General features: G+C 53.6%; 1 protein-coding gene across 5 annotated transcripts in view; it reads left to right on the top strand.

The window, feature by feature from the left end:
• Positions 1-2,000: 2,000 nt before the first annotated feature.
• Positions 2,001-19,665, top strand: part of NECTIN1 (nectin cell adhesion molecule 1) — a 386,901-nt gene continuing 369,236 nt past the window's right edge. For all 5 annotated transcript variants that reach the window (XM_060251178.1, XM_060251182.1, XM_060251179.1 and 2 more), the window contains exon 1: positions 2,001-2,105. In XM_060251178.1, the coding sequence (XP_060107161.1) occupies positions 2,024-2,105 (82 nt within the window). In that variant the 5' untranslated portion in view covers positions 2,001-2,023. The remainder of the gene's footprint in view (positions 2,106-19,665) is intronic.

Here is a 19,665-nt window from a genome sequence, read left to right as displayed (position 1 = left end):
CAAATAGATTGGGGAAAGGGGGGGGCGATGGAAAGAAAGCAACTTTAAATGCATTCTCCAAGCTGGCCAATGGGGCAGTGGGGGGCTTCAAGAGTCACGTGTGGCTCCTGAGCTGCAGTCTGGCCACCCCTGGGCTAGAACAAGGCATTCAGACGGGAGACGGTTTACAAAACAGGATGGGAAAGACTGAGTTAAAGAGCAAAGATTTCAGATAAAAGAAAACCGTGCAGCTCGAGTAAGGACCAAAAAACGGAAGCAGAAATTCGGTGATGTAAACGTCCTTTCTTGGGAGTCCCTGGAGAGCCTCAGCCGGCCTGACCTTGATTGACCAACGCACTCCCCACTGAGGAAAGGGCAGCATCTTCACGTGCTGAAGCAGGGAGCAGCTCAGTTCACAGCGCTGTCAGCTTCCAGGTGTCGCCTGGAGGTTCGCTGGAATTAGAACCGATCACCAGGCCACACAGATCCGTTCTCCCAGATGACACAGCTCCTGCGGCAGGAGGATTGTATGGTATTCCACCCCACTGGGGTCCCCCCTCCCCTCCCTATTAGGGTCGCCTGCTCTGGGTTGGGAAACGCCTGGAGATTTTAGGGGTGGATCCTGAAGAGGACCGGATTGGGACGGGGGGGGGGGTAGGGGGGCTTCAGCCCAGCAGAACACCATAGATCCCACCAGGGCTTTTTGGGTAGAAAAAGCCCAGCAAGAACTCCTTTGCTTATTAGGCCACCCCCCCCCCCCATGTCACCATTGTTTCATATGGTTCTTTGCAGAAAAAGGTCCAGCAGGAAGTCATTTGCATATCAGGCCACACCCTGATCATTAGACCACACCCTGATCATTAGGCCACACCCGATAATCCTGCTAAACCAGCATTCCTGCTCCAAAAAGAGTCCCGGATCCCACCCTCAAAAGGAACCGGCGCGCTCCAGGCGGCAGCTGGAGCTTGGCAACCCGACTCCCCCCCCTCAATCCCACCCGCGTGGCAGCCTTGCGAGCCACAAAGCCCCAAGCCGAGCCCCGCTGCTCACAGGACTCCCGGCGCGCTGCATCCAGCCCGGAGGAAGGGAAGAGAAAAACCGAACCAGCCGCTCCAAACCCTCCCCCGGTTAGGAACCGAGCGCAACGGCGGAAAAGCGGGCGAGCCCACCGAGGCCCACTGCGCACGCGCCCCTCCCATTCAAGCCCGGCAGGGGGCGTTCCCCGCCGAGCCCCGCCCCTCCGCGTTGCATGCGGTGACCTCACGGCCGGGGGGGGGGCGCGGCGGCTCCTGCTCCGTGCGCGCGCCGGGAGGGAGCGCGCGCGCGGGCCGGGAGGAGGCGGGGAGTGCGCGCGCCGGGCTTGCCGCTGCTGCTGCTGCTGCTTGTGCTGCCGGTTTTGCTCCGGCTGGGCTGTTGGGCGCGCAGCAGCTCGCCCGGGCGGAGAAGCAAAGCGGAGCGGGAGAGAGAGAGCGAGAGAACAGGGAGGCGCCCTCGCCCCGCCGCCGCTGCTGCTGCAGGGATCTCCGGCCGTCGGCGAGCTCGACTTCTTCTTCTTCTTCTTCCCCAGGGCTGGAGCGGACCTCGCCAGCACTTTGCGCCCAGCCGGGGCCCGCTGAGAGCGGCGCACAAAAGGGGCGAAGAAGCAACGAGGAGGCGGCGGCGGCGGCTTTGATTGCAGCGTGTCGGGAGATGCCCGTCGGCCGCTGAGCCGGAGCCGCCCGCCCGGCCTCGGAGGGACGGAGCCAGCGCTTGGCCGAGGCGACGACGCCGGAGCTCCCCGCCTGCGCCCGGGCGCGGCGCCTCCTCCTCCTCCTCCTGTGGATATCCGACCACTTCCCCTGATTTTTTTTGGTCTCCTTTGGCAGTCCCGGTTTCCAACTGCCCGGGAGACCCCCCGCCTTTGGGCTTCTCCCGCCCGACCCGGAGCTCTTTTCTTCCTGCCTGCCTTTCCTCTTGGGATCCTCCCCCCGCTGGATGGTGCGGCCAGAGGCGGGGTGCCGCTGAAGCCGCCCGACCCGTCGAGGAACCCTCGCCTTTTTCGCCCATGGCGCGGCCGCTGCGCGAAGGCTGGCTCCGGGGCTGGTGGACCGCCGGGCTCGGCTTGGCGGCGCTCGCCTCCTTCCCAGGTAAGCCGGCCGCGGGCGAGAGCGCGCCCCCCCCCCGACCCAGGTGGCGGTGGGGGGGGGGAAGAGAGATCGGGCTCCGCGTTGTGGTGGGGGAGGGCGGGGGGCGACTGGAGAAGGGAGTCCGTGTTGGGAGCAGAGATGGGGGGCAGCTGCCGTCTGGGGGGCCACTGGAGGGCTTGGAAGTGTGTGGCGGGCGACTGGAGAAGGGGGGCACGTTGGGAGCAGAGATGGGGCAACTGCCGTCTGGGGGGCCACTGGAGGGCTTGGAAGTGTGTGGGGGGCGACTGGAGAAGGGGGGCGCCTTGGGAGCAGAGATGGGGGGCAGCTGCCGTCTGGGGGGGCACTGGCGGGGTTGGAAGTCTGTGGGGGGCGACTGGAGAAGGGGGGGCGCCTTGGGAGCAGAGATGGGGGGCAGCTGCCGTCTAGGGGGGCACTGGCGGGGTTGGAAGTCTGTGGGGGGGCGACTGGAGAAGGGGGGCGCCTTGGGAGCAGAGATGGGGGGCAGCTGCCGTCTGGGGGGGCACTGGCGGGGTTGGAAGTCTATGGGGGGCGACTGGAGGGAGGGCGCCTTGGGAGCAGAGATGGGGGGCAGCTGCCGTCTAGGGGGGCCACTGGCTGGCGTGGGTACCCGAGCGCTCCCCCCTTCCCCCAGTCTCCGCAGCCATCGCGTTCTGGATTGCGCAACCGCTTGCCCGGATCGCTACTTGGACGGAGCGCGGGGAGGCGGGCCGGGGTAGGGCTTTGCCTTCTCCTGGCCCCGCGGCTCGTGGAAGGGTCGGCGCTGCCACTGGATGGGCAGCCCCCCGGCCCTTATCCAGGCACATCTGTGCTCCTCCGCGTGACCCCCGTGCACCGGCTCTTGCGCTTGGGGGAGAGCGGAGAGCCAGCTCGGGAGGGGGGGGTCTCGCTCCCTTCCGGCCACCCCATGCCAAGGTGCGCCCCACCAGGGGGTGATCCGGCTTGGCCGGGGTTTCCCGAGCCCGTGCCCTTCTGCCTGGTGGCGTTTGGACGGTTATTTCAGATTTTTTTTTGAAGGTGGCGGGGGTTAGGGAGGGGAGGGCAAGGGGGGGTGGAAAGATGAGTCGTGGGCGCCTTCGAAGCTTGAGGGCGGGGGCCCCTGTGAAATGCACGGGGGCATGGGATCAAATCCGGAGTGTCCTTGGCGAGAATAGAAGCTCCGCACGCTGCGCTGGTTGGGCTCGCTGGGCCGGGCGCAGGTCGTGTTGGCGCGCATCCCTGGGCGTTGGAGGCGCCGGCTGTGCCAGCTTTTCTTCGCCTGGGTCCGGAAGGAGTGTGCTGCAGCGGGAGGGGCTGGCTTTTCGGAGAGGGAAACTCTGCAGCCGGCCAAGGCGGGCTTGGTGGGGAAGGCTCGGGAGGGATGCGGCTGCCTTTGGGCGCCCGCTGGCCACAGCGGAGGCAGAGAACTGGGGTTGCTCGCGCGGGGACGGGAGCTGCGGAGCCCTTTGGGGAAGGACCGGGACCCCTCCGGGCTAGGTCGCCGCTGGCGGGTTGGATGCCCGCCGAAGTGGCCGCTGGCAGGCCAAGTGGGGCTGTCCTTGCGCGGCGCTGCTGCTGCTGGTACAGCAGGGGGCGAGCTGAACTGAGGCCTGAAGGGTGCCAAGCTTGGCACGGGGGACGGTTTGGTGCCAGGCAGTGGCCGACTGGCCGGGATGTCTGCTTGCCCGATGGCAAGGGGGCCCCCGGATGAAGCGGCTCCCCTTAAACGTCGCACGATAGGTTAAAAATGTCAGCGGCCTTTCAGTGGCTTGGACGTAGAATAGGCGTTCCAACGTTGTTACTGTCACGCAGCTACGATGTAGGTTGCATTTGGGGTTGCCAGCCTCCAGGTGGGGCCTGGGGATCTCCCGCTTTTGCAGCTGATCTCCAGCTGGCCGAGATCAGCTCTGGAGAAAATAGCAATCTGCATTGACGTTTAATATCTGTTGCATGCTGCCGGTGCTTGCTGTACGTACAATATAGGGACGCCGCGATTGCGAAAAGCATATGTTTGTTTTGCAAAAGTTTGAAGTGTACCTTTTCCTCGCTTACGTAGTTTTTTTTGGAAAATGTTATTGATTTCTAACAAAAATGAAACGATAGCCTTATAGTTGCGGGCGGGCCCCCCTAGGTCTCCTGGCAACCAATAGTTTTAGACCCAGCCCGCCACTGGAGCCAGGAGAATGGCAGGAGGTGGCACCGTTGGTACCCCGAGGGAAACAAAATGAGTTTGGGGACCAACTCTAGCCTTGGAGAGCCCTTGCCGCTGTTTAAATGGGACAGAGTTCCTTGTCCCTAGGGTCGCTCGAGGGCCTGGTTATGTTGAAGAAGGAGCTGCTCAGAGAGCTGAAGCCCAGAATCTGCGCCTCCAGAAAGCCCAAGGATTTCGCCTGTGAGCTACAAACGAGCCGATCTATTCCGTCTGACATGATAATCAGAGAGGATTTTCCTCTCGAAACATTTTGCTGCTCGCGAGGTGATTAAAACGCTTTGCAAACACGTCGGCGCAAACCACTGAGAAGGAGAATTCCTTACAAGTGAGGGTGGGGGGGGAGAATCAGTTTTATGCTAGTGTGCTTTCTGGGAATGTTGTGTTCTACGAGCAGAATGTGATATTTGTACTTTCAGCTTTGTTTCTCTCTCATACACAACGCACAAAATGTAAAGTATGAACATTCAGCAGCTCATCAAATGCTGGAACCGGTGCCCCGGATCTAGAAGCCACTCGGCATTCGAAGCCTGCATATCAGATTCCAATGAAGCCCTTGGAGATTTACAGATGCTCCCGTGCAAAATTTGGGAAATATTGTCGTCGGACTGTGTTCCACGAGTAGACTCGTCTTCTTATGGTTTGGTCGCATCACCGCAGAGCAATGGACCCGCCCCGGTTTAGCCCCAAATGCGACGGTTGGTTTGGTTTCTCATTTTCCGGCGATGAATCGCATTCCGCTCACGAACCAGGTCGCTGGTGCTTTAGAGGATTACGTTAAGAAAAGGGCAGGTCCCTGCCCGGAGGAGCTTACAATCTGATGTTGACAGGAGGGGAGAGAGAGATGAGGAAAGGGAGGGGGCAACAGGCAAAACCAGACAGGGCGACTGGAAGCCAGGCGTGGCTGCGCCTTTTTAAGACTTTGCCTGCGGATGGAAGGGGTGGAACCAGTCCGGCGGCTCTTGCCATCCCATCGTGCCCGTCTTCATTTTGCTGGCGCTGCTGGGTTTTTCAGAATGCCACTTTTTATTAATGGCAGGCGAAGCCCTCATCGGAGCCTTTGGGAGGAGAAAATGGCTTGCTAGTTTGCATCTGTTCAGAGAACCGGAATATGGATTCATTTGAATTAAGTCTCTCCCCTCGCCCCCCTGCCCTGCCCTTTTAGGTGAGGGATGTCAAACATGTGGCCCGGGGGGCCGAATCAGGCCCTCGGAGGGCTCCTCTCAGGCCCCCGAGCGACCAGCTGTCGTCTGCTTCCTTCTCCCTTTCTCTTGCTTCCTTCTGCATCACAGCTTGCTTTGCCAGGCTTGCTCAATCGCACAGGAGCTACAGAACAAAGCCTCTATTTTCTCCATTGGCGGAGGCTCCTGCCTTGGGGAGGATGGGGGGAGGGAGAGCTTGCTTTGCCAGGCTCTCTCAATTGCACAGCAGAGCTATTGAGCAGGCCTCTCTTCCTTCTATTGGCTGAGGCTCCTCTCCCTCCTGTTCCCCTGGGGAAGGAAGGAAAGAGCCGGAGCTTCCTTTGCCTAGTTCCCTGGATCCCATGGGAGAAATACAAGGAAAGCACCTTTAAGACCAACAAGTGTTAATGCTTTAAGCATGTTTTAAGGGTTTTAAAAAAATCGTTGTGTTTGTCTGTGTCATATAATCAAAGAGTTGGAAGGGACCTCCAGGGTCATCTAGTCCAACCCCCTGCACAATGCAGAAAACGCACAAATACCTCCCCCTAAATCTTCATTGCTGTCAGTTTTCACAGGATCTTCATTGCTGTCATAAATAGGCACCTTTATAGAGTTTATATCTCTGCTACCTAGTCATAAATAGGTACACAACCCAACATGGCTTGGCCCTACAAGGTCTCATTTATATCAGATTCATCCCTGTTTTTGGTCCAGTCCTTCAAATTCAGATTGTTTTGCTCCATCACACCTTCCTTGGTAGTCGCTCACCCACCCCCTACTGCTTCTGGGAACCAGACAGGCGTTTGTTTGTCTAGCAAAAGAGATCTCCATCTCTGTAGCATCCTGCAGCGGTGAATTCCACAGGTTAACCATGAAGCAGAGACGGTTCTGCTGACGCATCCGCGCTGAATGAGAATATGTGTCGGCAGAGGAGAGAACCGGGAGCAGATGAGATATTTTTTTGCCTTCCCCCCTCCAGGGCAGAGAATACTTTCCCCTCCCTTCTGCAGAGAAAATGGAAAGTTGAAAGTCTGGTTGCGATGGAATCAACAAGCAGTTTTTCAGCTTCTCCTCTGCAATCCCCGTAATGCCTTTAATGTACATCGCTTCAATGCGGATATATATTTTTTTATTAGGCTGTCTGATTCTCTGCTTTTGTCTGCCTCTCTTGATTACAATGTTTGCTTTCACTTGTACGCAAATAAAAAGAGATAATTTTTTTTTGCATGCCATAAAAGCCATAAAAGGTTTCTTAAAATGAGAGACACACACACACACAGAGAAGAAGTCTGTTCCACAAATTTCTCTTTAGTGCAGTCGGCTCAGCAACCCATCACAGAGATGTTTCCTGTAAACGATGATGCAATCGGTGTGCTTTCGCTGGGAGAGGCAGTCACTGGCCGTGGCTTGAAAGGCTCCCAATGTGTATGGGATGAAGACACGAAGAGACACCTGGGGAGACACAACCAGGAGTTCTGGGTGTGAGACAACTGTGCTTCTGTTAGTTACCATTTGTGGCAATGTGTCCAGATGAAAGCCCAGGCCGTGGCTCGGTGGCAGAACATCTACATGGCATGCAGAAGGTCCCGGGTTCAATTTTTGGCATCTCCAGCTAAAAGGATGATGTAGTAGCTCATGTGAGAGACCCCGGAGAGCCACTGATGGACCCAAAGAGAACCAGTTTGGTCCAGTGGTGAAGGGTGCGGACTCTTATCTGGCAGAACCGGGTTTGATTCCCCCCTCCTCCACTTGCAGCTGCTGGATTGGCCTTGGGTCAGCCATAGCTCACGCAGGAGTTGTCCTTGAAAGGGCAGCTTCTGGGAGAGCTCTCTCAGCCCCACCCACCTCACAGGGTGTCTGTTGTGTGTGTGGAGGGAAGGTAAAGGAGATTGTGATTACTTTACGATTCAGAGTATAGGGCGGAGTATAAATCCAATATCATCATCATCATCATCTTCTTCTTCTTCAGTATGAGACAGCTTCCCTGTGGAACAGGGGCTGTGGTTTAGTGGCAGAGCTTCTACTTTGTGTGCAGAAGGTCTCAGGTTCAATCCCCAGCATCTCCAGTGGAAATAACAAAGAAGTAGGTGATGTAAAAGACCTCTGCCTGAGACCTTGGGATGCTGCTTCCTGCCTGAGCAGACAATACTGATCTTGATGGAGCCAGGCTCCGTTTCAGTTGAAGGCAACTTTATGGACATCATATGTTATCACATGCCCGTTTCAGCGGGCCAAGGTGCAGTCTAAAGAGGTGCAATGGTTTTTGAAAGGCACGAAGGTGCATCTCCTGGCGCATCCAGCCGTCTCGATTACACTTCCACCGTGTGTGTCATAAGAACGTAAGAGAAGCCATGTTGGCACTCTGTCACCCAGTGGCCAAAAAAGCAGGTGCCATCAGGAGGTCCACCAGTGGGGCCAAAACTCCAGAAGCTCTCCCGCTGTTGCCTCCCAAGCCCCAAGAATACAGAGCATCACTGCCCCAGACAGAGAGTTCCATCAATGCCTTGTAGCTAATAGACACTGATGGATCTTTGCTCCATATGTTTATCCAGTCCCCTCTTGAAGGTGTCTATGTATGTAGATGGCTTCAAGAGAGAACGGGATAAACCCATGAGCTCCATAAGTGAACGGGGATTTGAACCCAAGGCTTCGGAGTTAAATCACTACCTCATGAGGATTAATGCCTCAGTCCCTCCTGGCATGCCACCCATAGTGGCACCATTGTGGGTGGCATGCCAAGAGGGACTAAGGCGTGAATCCTCATGGAGTAGCGATTTATCTCTGAAGCCTTGGGTTCAAATCCCCGTTCAGCTTTGAAACTCGTTGTTGGCCATACACCTTCTGTAAGCTAAGTGGACATCAGAAGATTGTTATGGAGCAAAATGGGGGCAGGAAGAAGTACAAAAAAATCCTGAATTTCTTAGGGCGGTGTAAAAAGGAGGGAGAGAGAGATGAATCTGCAGAGAGGCGTATTCCTACTTTCCTTGCTTTAGGGAACCGTGGGTGCCTTGGTGACATCCGTAAGCGGTGTGCCAATCACTGCCTTCTTCTAAGGCCTTTTGCAACAGCGTGCCAGTGGCCTTTGACCAATTTCTTCAACCGGTGGTCTTTGAGAGTCAACTTCTGCTCCTGGAGCCTGCAAAGCTGCAAGCATGAGATGCCACAGTCATGTGACAGGAAGAAGGGGAGCTGATGTAACAATCTCACCTGAGTCGGGAGAGGGACCTTAGCTCAGTGGCAGAGCGTCTGCTTGGCATGCAGAAGGTCCTAGGTTCGGTTCCCAGCACCTCCAGCTAAAAGGCCCAGGGAGTAGACGTAGGCAGTTTCATGTGTCAAAGCTAGCCTAGTAAGTAGGCCCACAAGAACATAAGAGAAGCCATGTTGGATCAGGCCAATGGCCCACCCAGTCCAACACTGTGTCACACAGTGGCCAACCCCCCCCCACCACAGATGCCATCAGGAGCTTCATCAGTGGAGTCAGGACACTAGAAGCCCTCCCACTGTTGCCCCTCCCCCCCCAGACACCAAGAATACAGAGCATCACTGCCCCAGACAGAGAGTTCCAAAAATACGCTGTGGCTAATAGCCACTGATGGACCTCTGCTCCATATGTTTTTCCAATCCCCTCTTGAAGGTGTCTATGCTTGTAGCCACCACCACCTCCTGTGTCAGTGAATTCCATGTGTTAATCACCCTTTGGGTGAAGAAGTACTTCCTTTTATCTGTCCTAACCGGACTGCTCAGCAATTTCATTGAGTGCACACAAGTTCCGTATTGTGAGAAAGGGAGAAAAGTACTTCTTTCTCTACCTTCTCTATCCCATGCGTAATCTTGTCAACCTCGATCATGTCACCCCTCAGCTGACATTTCTCCAAGCTAAAGAGCCCCAAGCGCTTTAACCTTTCTCCATAGAGAAAGTGTTACAACCCCATTAATCATTCTCGTTTCTGTTTTATCCTCACAACAACCCTGTAAGGTAGATTACGCTGTGTCACCCAGTGAGCTTTCATGGCAGAGCGGGGATTCGAACCCGGGCTTCCCAGATCCGAGTCTGGTTCTTTAACCACCGGCACCATATCATGATTTTGCTAGAGCTGAGAAGTACTTTCCGTTGTTTGTTTAGAACATTTCTTTCCCAGCATTTGGCCGAAGATACGGCAGAAATCAATATAAAAATGCAGCAATATAATAATTAAAAACCCTACCCCAAGGTGCAAAAATAACAATAGTAATCATTGCATGCCCATAGCGCCAACAGCAAATGCAGCCAAAGATGTCTTTTATAAAGTATCATTTAAGGTGTGTGTGTGGGGGGGAGGCAACCTTGGAGCCTTGGAGTCAAACACCTTGGAGCCAAAACAAAGAAACAGATCAATTGAGCATATTAAGCCAGTGGAGCAGCGCGAGAGAGCAGATCGCTTGAAACAACGGGGCAAGGTTGAATAATTAAAACAAAGGCTCCCAAAATGAAATAATTGAGCTGCAGAGAACAACACCCCCCCCCCCCCGAAAACAACAGAACAATAGATAATAAACAGCACAACATCACAGATTCGGAACAAGCCACGAATCAAGATCTGATTATTCAGCTGCGAGGCCCCAGAGCATCCATGCAGGCGTGCACGTGTCTCATTTTTTTATGCCTGCGCATGAAGAAAGGCAATGATATGTGAGCTGCTCTGCCTCTCTCCAGCTTTTGTGAAGAGACGCTGGGCTCCCGAGGTCCCACTCGGAGCCGAGCGAGCTCTCTCCGGTTGGCGTTTGCCCTCTAGCCCAGGGGTGGCCAAGCTTGCTTAACGTAAGAGCCACGTAGAATAAACATCAGATGTTCGAGAACTGCAAGACGTGAACATCAGATGGGGAGGGAGGGGGGGGGGGAGGGAGGAAGGAAGGAAGGAAGGAAGGAAGGAAGGAAGGAAGGAAGGAAGGAAGGAAGGAAGGAAGGAAGGAAGGAAGGAAGGAAGGAAGGAAGGAAGGAAGGAAAATAGACGGGGGAGGTGGAAATGACGCAACTTTAGATGCATTCTCCAAGCCACTGGCTGGCTTGGCTCGGAGAAGTGATTTAAAGAGAAAAATGCCTTTCCCAGGCTGGCCAGTGAGGTGGTGAGGGCTTCAGGAGCCACACAATATGTGCGAAAGAGCCACAGTTTGGCCAACCGTGCTCTAGTTTTAGGCTTTGGCCCGGACGTGGAAGCTGAGGCTAGCCTGATCTCATATAATCTAGGAAACTAAGCCAGGCTGGCCCTGGTAAATATTCGGATTTGGAGCAGGGGTGGGATTCTAGCAGGAGCTTCTTTGCATATTAGGCCATCCCCCCCTTGACGTAGCCAATCCCCTGAGAGCCTTGTCAGCTCTTGGAGGATTGGCTACATCAAGGGGGTGTGGTCTAATATGCAAAAGAGCTCCTGCTAGAATCTCACCCCTGGATGGGAGACCAGCAGTGCTCCCTCCGAGCTGTGGGGGCTTTTGAGCAGAAAAATTCTGCCTTGTGAGCTACGGGCATTCAAGTTGTGAGCTGGCAGTTTGGTTACGGCATCCTTCCTGAGCGAAAACAAAAACGTGTAAGCCGAAGGCTCAAAACCTGTGAGCTGGCTCACACTAACTCAGCTTAGAGGGAACACTAGAGACGGCCAAAAAAGTCCAGGGTAGCTACACAGAGGCAGGCAATGGCAAGCCACCTCTGAACGTCTCCTGCTTTGCGTGCAGGACTCAGGCTAGCCCGATCTTACATCTCCGAACCCAAGCAGGTTACTATTTGGATGGGAGACCACCGAGGAAGTCTAGAGTTTCTGGGCTGAGGAAAGGAATGGCAGACCACCTCTGTTCATTTCTGCCCTGATCGGGATGGCCCAGGCTAGCCTGACCTTCAGATCTAAGAAGCTGAGCAGGGCAGAGTCCAGTTAGCACTGGGGTGGGAGACCACCTGGAAAATCTTGGCTTTCCATGCAGAGACAGGCAATGGTCGACCACCTCTGAATGTCTCTTGCCATGAAAAGCCTGCAGCAGTTTGGTGTGGTGGTGAAGTGCGTGAAGTGCGTGGACTCTTATCTGGGAGAACCAGGTTTGATTCCCCACTCCTCCGCTTGCAGCTGCTGGAATGGTCTTGGGTCAGCCACAGCTCTCTTTTCTGGGAGAACCGGGTTTGATTCCCCACTCCTCCACCTGCACCTGCTGGAATGGCCTTGGGTCAGCCATAGCTCTCTTATCTGGGAGAACCGGGTTTGATTCCCCACTCCTCCACTTGCACCTGCTGGAATGGCCTTGGGTCAGCCAGAGCTCTCTTATCTAGGAGAACCGGGTTTGATTCCCCACTCCTCCACTTGCAGCTGCTGGAATGGCCTTGAGTCAGTCATAGCTCTCTTATCTGGGAGAACCGGGTTTGATTCTCCACTCCTCCACTTGCAGCTGCTGGAATGGTCTTGGGTCAGCCACAGCTCTCTTATCTGGGAGAACCGGGTTTGATTCTCCACTCCTCCACTTGCAGCTGCTGGAATGGCCTTGAGTCAGTCATAGCTCTCTTATCTGGGAGAACCGGGTTTGATTCTCCACTCCTCCACTTGCAGCTGCTGGAATGGCCTTGGGTTGTCCTTGGGTCACAGCTGTCGGAATGGCCTTGGGTCACAGGGTGTCTGTTGTGTCTGATATAAATGAGACCTTGTCAGGGCGGGCCATGTGTGTCATAAAATGCAATGCCAAGTAGCGCAGATATAAACTTTATACAGATTGCGATGGAGCGAGCCTGGCAAAGCAAGCTGAGACACAGAAGGAGGCAAGAGAGGAAGAAGTTGCTCGTGGGCCCAGTAGGAGCCCTCCAGGGACCTGATCCATCCTGCGGGCCGCACGTTTGACACCGCTGCCCTGCAGGGTCTCCGGTTGCAACTTGATAGCGCTTTCAAGCTTTGGAGTACTCATCAACAGAAGTGTCGTGTCCAGATCACGTGAAGTGATGGTATCGTTTTACTCTGCTCTGGTAAGACCACACCTGGAGCGTTGTGTTCAGTTTTAGGCACCACGTTTTAAGAAGGATCTAGACAAGCTGGAACGGGTCCAGAGGAGGGCGACGAAGATGGTGAGGGGCAGTGTTCCCTCTAAGCTGAGTTAGTGTGAGCTAGCTCACAGATTTTTAGCCTCCAGCTCACACATTTTTGTTTTAGCTCTGGAAAAATGGCCCCAAAGCTAACTAATTTATACAGTAGCTCACAACTTTAATGCCAGTAGCTCACAAAGTAGAATTTTTGCTCACAATTAGAGGGAACACTGGTGAGGGGTCTGGGGACCAAGTCCTATGAGGAAAGGTTGAAGGAGCTGGGGATGTTTAGCCTGGAGAGGAGGCGGCTGAGAGGTGATAGGATCGCCATCTTCAAGTATTTGAAGGGCTGTCCTGTAAAGGATGGTGTGGAATTGTTTTCTGTGGCCCCGGAAGCTAGGACCAGAATCAGTGGGTTGAAATTAAATCAAAAGAGTTTCCGGCTCAACATTACGAAGAACTTCCTAGCCGTTAGAGCAGTTCCTCAGTGGAACAGGCTTCCTCTGGAGGTGGTGGGCTCTCCTTCCTTGGAGGTTTTTCGACAGAGGCTAGATGGCCATCTGACAGCAATGTGGATCCTGTGAATTTAGGGGGAGGCGTTTGTGAGTTTCCTGCATTGGGCAAGGGGTTGGACTAGATGACCCTGGAGGTCCCTTCCAACTCTATGGTTCTATGACTGCAATTTCGACTGTTTTGCCGCCTCCTGTGACGTTGGGCTGGCTTCTCCTCCTAACCTGACTGACTGCTTCATCCCTGCGACGATGCCTGGGCCTGCGAGGTGCCGAGTCAGGAGAACCAGTCGTGTCGATGTCGGGCTGAAGCTGCCCGACTGGTTGAGTGAAAAGAGCCCTGATCCCTGAAGCCTGCCAGCACCACCGAAGCTTTGCGTAGCGGCACCCTCGGGACGCTCTCAGCCTCAATTTCCCACCGGTTGGCTCGAGGCAAATGAAGGCCTTGGCGTGAGGCTTGCTGTAAATGGAAAGATTGCCACCTCATTGGAGCCTGCGGAGGGGGCCGAGTCAGGGATTGGAATGGGTACTTCCCTTTTGGTCCCTGGACAGCCACGGAGAGCTATAATTTAGTGGTTAATTTATTTGGAAAGCGAGAGACTGGGAGGTCCCGAAGCTCAACCTCTTCTTCATTGGGAGGGTGGGGGTGGCGGACGCCCTCTGCAGATGCTCAGAGAGAGGCCCATCTGAACGGGGTTCTGAGTTCGAGTTCAAATGCAGCTCTGGTTGTTGACAGTCAAGATATTTGTAATGGTGATATCCACTGCCGCAGGACGTGGTGGCGGCTACGAGCACTGATAGGTTCGAGAGGGAATTGGATAAACAGGCGGAGCAGAGATCCATGAGTGGCTACCGGCCACAAGGTTCAGGGGTGTCAAACATGCAGCCTGGGGGCCAAATCAGGCCCCCGGGGGGGGCTCCTATCTGGCCCGTGAGCAAGTTTGCTTCCTTCTCCCTCTCTCTTGCTTCATTCAGTTATCAGACACTGTTAAATAAAGTATTGCAAGAGTGCTAATCTTTTAAACATGTTTTATTTAAAGCCTTCCAAAAAAAAAATCTTTGTGTTTGTCTGCGTCCTTTATAAAGTTTATGTCTCTGCTAACCGGCATTACGTTTTATGACACACACGGCCTGGCCCAGCAAGGTCTCATTATGTGAGATCCGGTCCTCATAACAAATGAGCTCGACACCCCTATTGTAAATGGAACACTCTGTTTGGGGCAGTGATGCTCCGTATTCTTGGTGCGGGGGGGAGGTAACAGTGAGAGGGCTTTTGGAGTTCTGGACCCACTGGTGGACCTCCGGATGGCACCTGAGTTTTGGCTGCTGTGTGACACACAGTGTTGGACTGGATGGGCCGGTTGGCTTGATCCAACATGACTTTTCTTATGTGACACAGAGTGTTGCACTGGATGGGCCATTGGCCTGATCCAACATGGCTTCTCTTCTGTTCTTATGTGACACAAAGTGTTGGACTGGATGGGCCATTGGCCTGATCCAACATGGCTTCTCTTCTGTTCTTATGTGACAGAGTGTTGACTGGATGGGTCATTGGCCTGATCCAACAGGGCTCTCTTATGTTCTTATGTGACACAGAGTGTTGGACTGGATGAGCCATTGGCCTGATCCAACATGGCTTCTCTTCTGTTCTTATGTGACAGAGTGTTGGACTGGATGGGTCATTGGCCTGATCCAACATGGCTTCTCTTATGTTCTTATGTGACAAAGAGTGTTGGACTGGAGGGGCCATTGGCCTGATCCAACATGGCGTGTCTTATGTGATACAGAATGTTGGACTGGATGGACCATTGGCCTGATCCAACATGGCTTCTCTTCTGTTCTTATGTCTGGGGCAGTGATGCTCTGTATTCTTGGTATTTGGGGGCAACAATGAGAGGGCTTCTGGAGTTCTGGCCCCTCTGGTGGACCTCCTGTTGGCAGTGGAGTTTTGGTTGCTATGTGACACAGATTGTTATACTGGATGGGCCATTGGCCTGATTCAACATGGCTTCTCCTATGTTCAGGGCCTTGATGCACTGTATTCTTGGTGTTTGGGGGGCAACAGTGAGAGGGCTTCTGGAGTTCTGACTCCACTGGAGGACCTCTGGATGGCACCTGGGTTTTGGCTGCTGTGTGACACAGAGCGTTGGACTGGATGGACCATTGGCCTGATCCAACATGGCTTCTCTTATGTTCTTATGGGAGGGGGAAATGTATCACGGTAAGCGATGAGGCACTCTCCTTTCAGGGAGGTTTGGAGATACTTTTCATTTTTAAGACAGGTCTGTGGTGATGCTGAGATAGCTTGACACAAGGGAGGCTACGAAAATGTGTTTTCGCTGATAGGGACAAACGAATGACTCAGAAGCCGCCTCGCTTGGCCTCGGCCGTGTGCGCAGTTAGAAATATGCTGCATAATGTGTGTTGAGGTATTCGGGGAACCTTTTTTGGTCTCATGGTGAAGGGAGCAGCCTGGTGATTTCATTGTTGGCTCGTTAGTTGTAGCAGCTTGCACTGCACAGACTTGCCTGAGCACAGAAGCTAAGCAAGGTCACCTCTGGTTAGTTTTTGGAGGGGAGACCACCAAGGAAGTGCAGGGTTGCTAAGCAGAGGCAGGCAATGGCAAACCACCTCTGTTCATCTCTTGCCTTGAAACCTCAAAGAGGTCACCATGTAAGTCAGCTACAACGTGATGGCGCTTTCCCTAAGGTAGATGGTCCAAGCCAGCGTTTCCCATTTGCTGGGTCCCGACCCGGTACCGGGCCATGGATGTCTCAATACCAGGTCGCATTAGACTTCCCGCCCCGCTCTCCCTACCACTACCGTTGCTCTCCCCGCTGCCGCTGTTGCTCTCTCTGCCCCGCTCTCCCCGCCGGTGCTGCTCTCCCTGCCGCTGCTGTTGCTCTCCCCGCTCCCCTCTGCCCACCGCCGCTGTTGTTCTCCCCACTCTCCCCGCTGCCATTGTTGCTCTCCCTGGGCCACGGGGAAAAAAGTTTGGGAAAGCCTGGTCAAGCTACTGCAGTCTCATCACATCTCAGAAGCTAAGCAGGGTGAGCCCTGGTTAGCACTTGGATGGGTGACCACCTAGAAAGTTCAGGGTTGCTATGCAGAGGCAAGAAATGGCAAACCACCTCTGTTCAGCCGTTACCTTGATCTGGGTGGACCAAGCTGGCCTGATCTCATCAGATCTCATATGTGAGCAGGTTCGATCCTGATTAGCACTTGGATGGGTGACCACCTAGGAAGTTCAGGGTTGCTGTGCAGAGGCAAGAAAGGGCAAACCACCTCTGTTCAGCCGTTACCTTGATCTGGGTAGACAAGCTGGCCTGATCTCATCAGATCTCATGTGTGAGCAGGGTTGATCCTGATTAGCAGTTGGATGGGCGACCACCAAGGAAATGCAGGGTCGCTATACAGATTTGTTTTTGCTTTGAAAGCCTGTGAAGCATTGCTACAAGTTGCTTGGGACTAGAGGCCAGTTGTTATTGTCATCGTTAGTTGTATGTTGCGACTCCTGCAGCCCATTCCGCGTCTGGCTTCCTGTAGACTTTGCTTCTTTGTTTTGCAAGACTTAAGGATCGAACACGAGGGAGTCAATGCTGCTCATCGCTGATAAAAGGAGCTTTGGTTTTCAAAAGCTTATTACCCCTCCCCCCCCCAAAAAAGCGGGGACTGCAATCTTGATAGGTGATAAATATGCCTGGAGGTTGGGATAGACCAGTTGGTCCAGACAGGAGATGACTTTAAGTGTGGCTTGTAGAGTGCCAATGTGTGGAGTGGATCGAGTGCTGGACTAAGACCCTAGGCGACCCCGGTTTGAATCCCCGTGTCTACTGTGGGAGCTTGCTGGCTGTTCTGGGGCCTGTCCCAACTCTCAGCTTGGCCTACATCACAGGGGGGTTGTTGGGGAGGAAAAGGAAGAGGAGAGAATGATGTTCTAAGCTGCTTTGAAGTCCCAGCTGTGGGGCGAACAGTGGGATATAAACCGGACTTTTTTTTTTTTGAAGCAGGAAGCCCTTTGCATATTAGGCCACACCCCTGAAGAAGCCAATCCCCTGGAGCTTACAGTAGGCCCTGTACGAAGAGCAGGGGTGTGTGGCCTAATATGCAAAGGAGTCCCTGCTACAAAAAAAGCCCTGGACATAAATAAGCAGATGCCTGCAAAGGCACCCCTTCCACACCCTCTTCTCTCCTGTGCGCGTTGCTTCTTCCTGGAAACATCTGCAGTGGTGGGACCCATCTGCTTGGTTCGAACCCGAGCAAGCTGCTGGACCTGTGTGGGGAGCATGTGTCAGCAAGGGCTGGGTGCCCGTGGGAACAGGAGCCACCCCTGCGTGCGCGTCTCCTCCAGCTGGTGACGAGGGAAACGAGGGAGCAGGATGGGCAGAGAAGCGTCGAAAGGGAGAATAAGTCCTCTCTGCATTTGTGATTGCTTCCCAGATGTGCATGGAAATTGTGCGTTGCAAGGGCTGCTGTCTGCATACACCGAGGCATATCTTGCATAGGACTGTCGTGTTGGAAATCTGCAGTGTGCATGTGGGTCCACAGGAGGGGGATGAGGATGCTCAGGTGCCTGGAGACCAAACCCCACGTGGAAAGGCTGAGGGACATGTCTGGAGAAGAGGAGGCTGAGGTGGGGAGACATGGTTGCTCTCTTGAAATATTTGTCAGGGATACTCTAGGCCAGGGCTTGCCAAATTCGCTTAACGTAAGAGCCACATAGATTAAACGTCAGGTGTTTGAGAGCTGCAAGACACGAACGTAGGGAGGAAGGAAATACATAGAGGAGGGAGAGGCAGAAAGAAAGCAACTTTATTTTTTTTTGAAAAATTTTAAAGTTTTATTGATGAGAGTAAAGAAATCAAGAGAAACAGAAAAACATATATACAACAACAATAACAACATTCTCAATCACCCACAAAACAAATCAACACAAACAAATATAACATCTAACAAACAAAACACCTACCCAGCCATACACGCTGGGAGATGGAAAGGATTAAACATCTGCATATTGAACAGAAAGGATGTCCCATATTTACTCAATTCCAGCATCTCTACTTTTAACCCATTTATAAACAGGATCCCATTCCTCTTGGCATTTTTGGACATTGCCATTTCTTAATCTTGTGATAGTAAATCAGATTCTGCGGCAGCCAACAGTTTGTTAATAAACTCATCTCTATTAGGAATTATGTCATTTTTCCAGTACTTAGCATATAGAATTCTAGCAGTAGTAACTATATACAATAATATTTTCAGTTTAGGAAGAGGCAAACTTTAAATGCGTTTCTCCAAGCCGCTGGCTGGCTTGGCTTGGCAAAGTGATTTAAAGAGAGAAATGCCTTCTCCAAGCTGGCCGATGGGGTGGAAGGAGCTTCGAGAGTCGCACAATATGCGTGAAAGAGCCACATGTGGCTCCCGGGCCACAGTTTGGCCACACCTGCTCTAGGCTGATCCTGCATTGAGCAGGGGGTTAGACTGGATGGTCTGTGTGGCCCCTTCCAACTCTGTGGTTCTGTCATTCATCTTTGCGAGATCGACTGTAGGCCTGTGGCCCGTGTATGCTCAGCGCAAGCCTGCGTTTGATGCCTAGTGAAAATCAGCCTAGCTTCTTGTATGTATTTAATTTGGACCCTGTTTTCCTTCTCAGTGCGGGAACCAAAGCGGGTTTTCATGGCTGTCTTCTCCTCCTTGGTTGTGCCTACCAGTGAGGGAGGCTAGGCAGGGTTTTGGGGGCTGGCCCAGGGTCATTAAGAAGAAGAAGACTGCAGATTTATACCCCGCCCTTCTCACTGAATCAGAGACTGAGCGTCTCGCAATCTCCCATATCTTCTCCCCCACAACAGACACCCTGTGAGGTGTGTGAGGCTGAGAGGCTCTGACAGAAGCTGCCCTTTCAAGGACAACTCCTGCGATAGCTATGGCTGCCCAAGGCCATTCCAGCAGCTGCAAGTGAGGAGTTGGGAATCAAACCCGGTTCTCCCAGATAAGAGTCCACGCACTTACCACTGCCCAAATTGGCTCTCTAAGCAAGTTTCCCTGGCAGAGTGGATGTTCTCCGTGTCCTCAATGTGCCTGTCAGTTCCTGAGCAAGAACCCGTTCCCAGAGCCTCTTGACGAAAAATTTATAATCCCTGTCTCTGGATAATAATCACTCCTGTGTGAGCACGAGGAAAAGGAGGTGGGGGTGGACGTCAGAGTGTGCCAAGGAGAGGGCAGGAGGTTGACCCACAAGGTTGGTGGACCTCTTGAGAGCCGGTTTGGTGCAATGGTGAAGTGTGCGAACTCTTATCTGGGAGAACCGGGTTTGATTCCCCACTCCTCCACTTGCACCTGCTGAATGGCCTTGGGTCAGCCATAGCTCTCTTATCTGGAGAACTGGGTTTGATTCCCCACTCCTCCACTTGCAGCTGCTGGCATGGCCTTGGGTCAGCCATAGCTCTTGCAGAGCTGTCCTTGTGAGAGCCAGTTTGGTGTAGTGTTAAGTGTGCGGACTCTTATCTGGGAGAACCGGTTTGATTCCCCACTCCTCCATTTGCACCTGCTGAATTGGGCCTTGGTCAGCCACAGCTCTCACAGGAGTTGTCCTTGAAAGGGCAGCTTCTGTCAGAGCCCTCTCAGCCCCACCCATCTC

Source organism: Heteronotia binoei, chromosome 12 (genome assembly GCF_032191835.1).
Source record: "Heteronotia binoei isolate CCM8104 ecotype False Entrance Well chromosome 12, APGP_CSIRO_Hbin_v1, whole genome shotgun sequence".
Taxonomy (NCBI): Eukaryota; Metazoa; Chordata; class Lepidosauria; order Squamata; family Gekkonidae; genus Heteronotia; species Heteronotia binoei.
The sequence above is the reverse complement of the archived record's forward strand: the minus strand, read 5'-3'. Positions and strand labels throughout refer to the sequence as shown.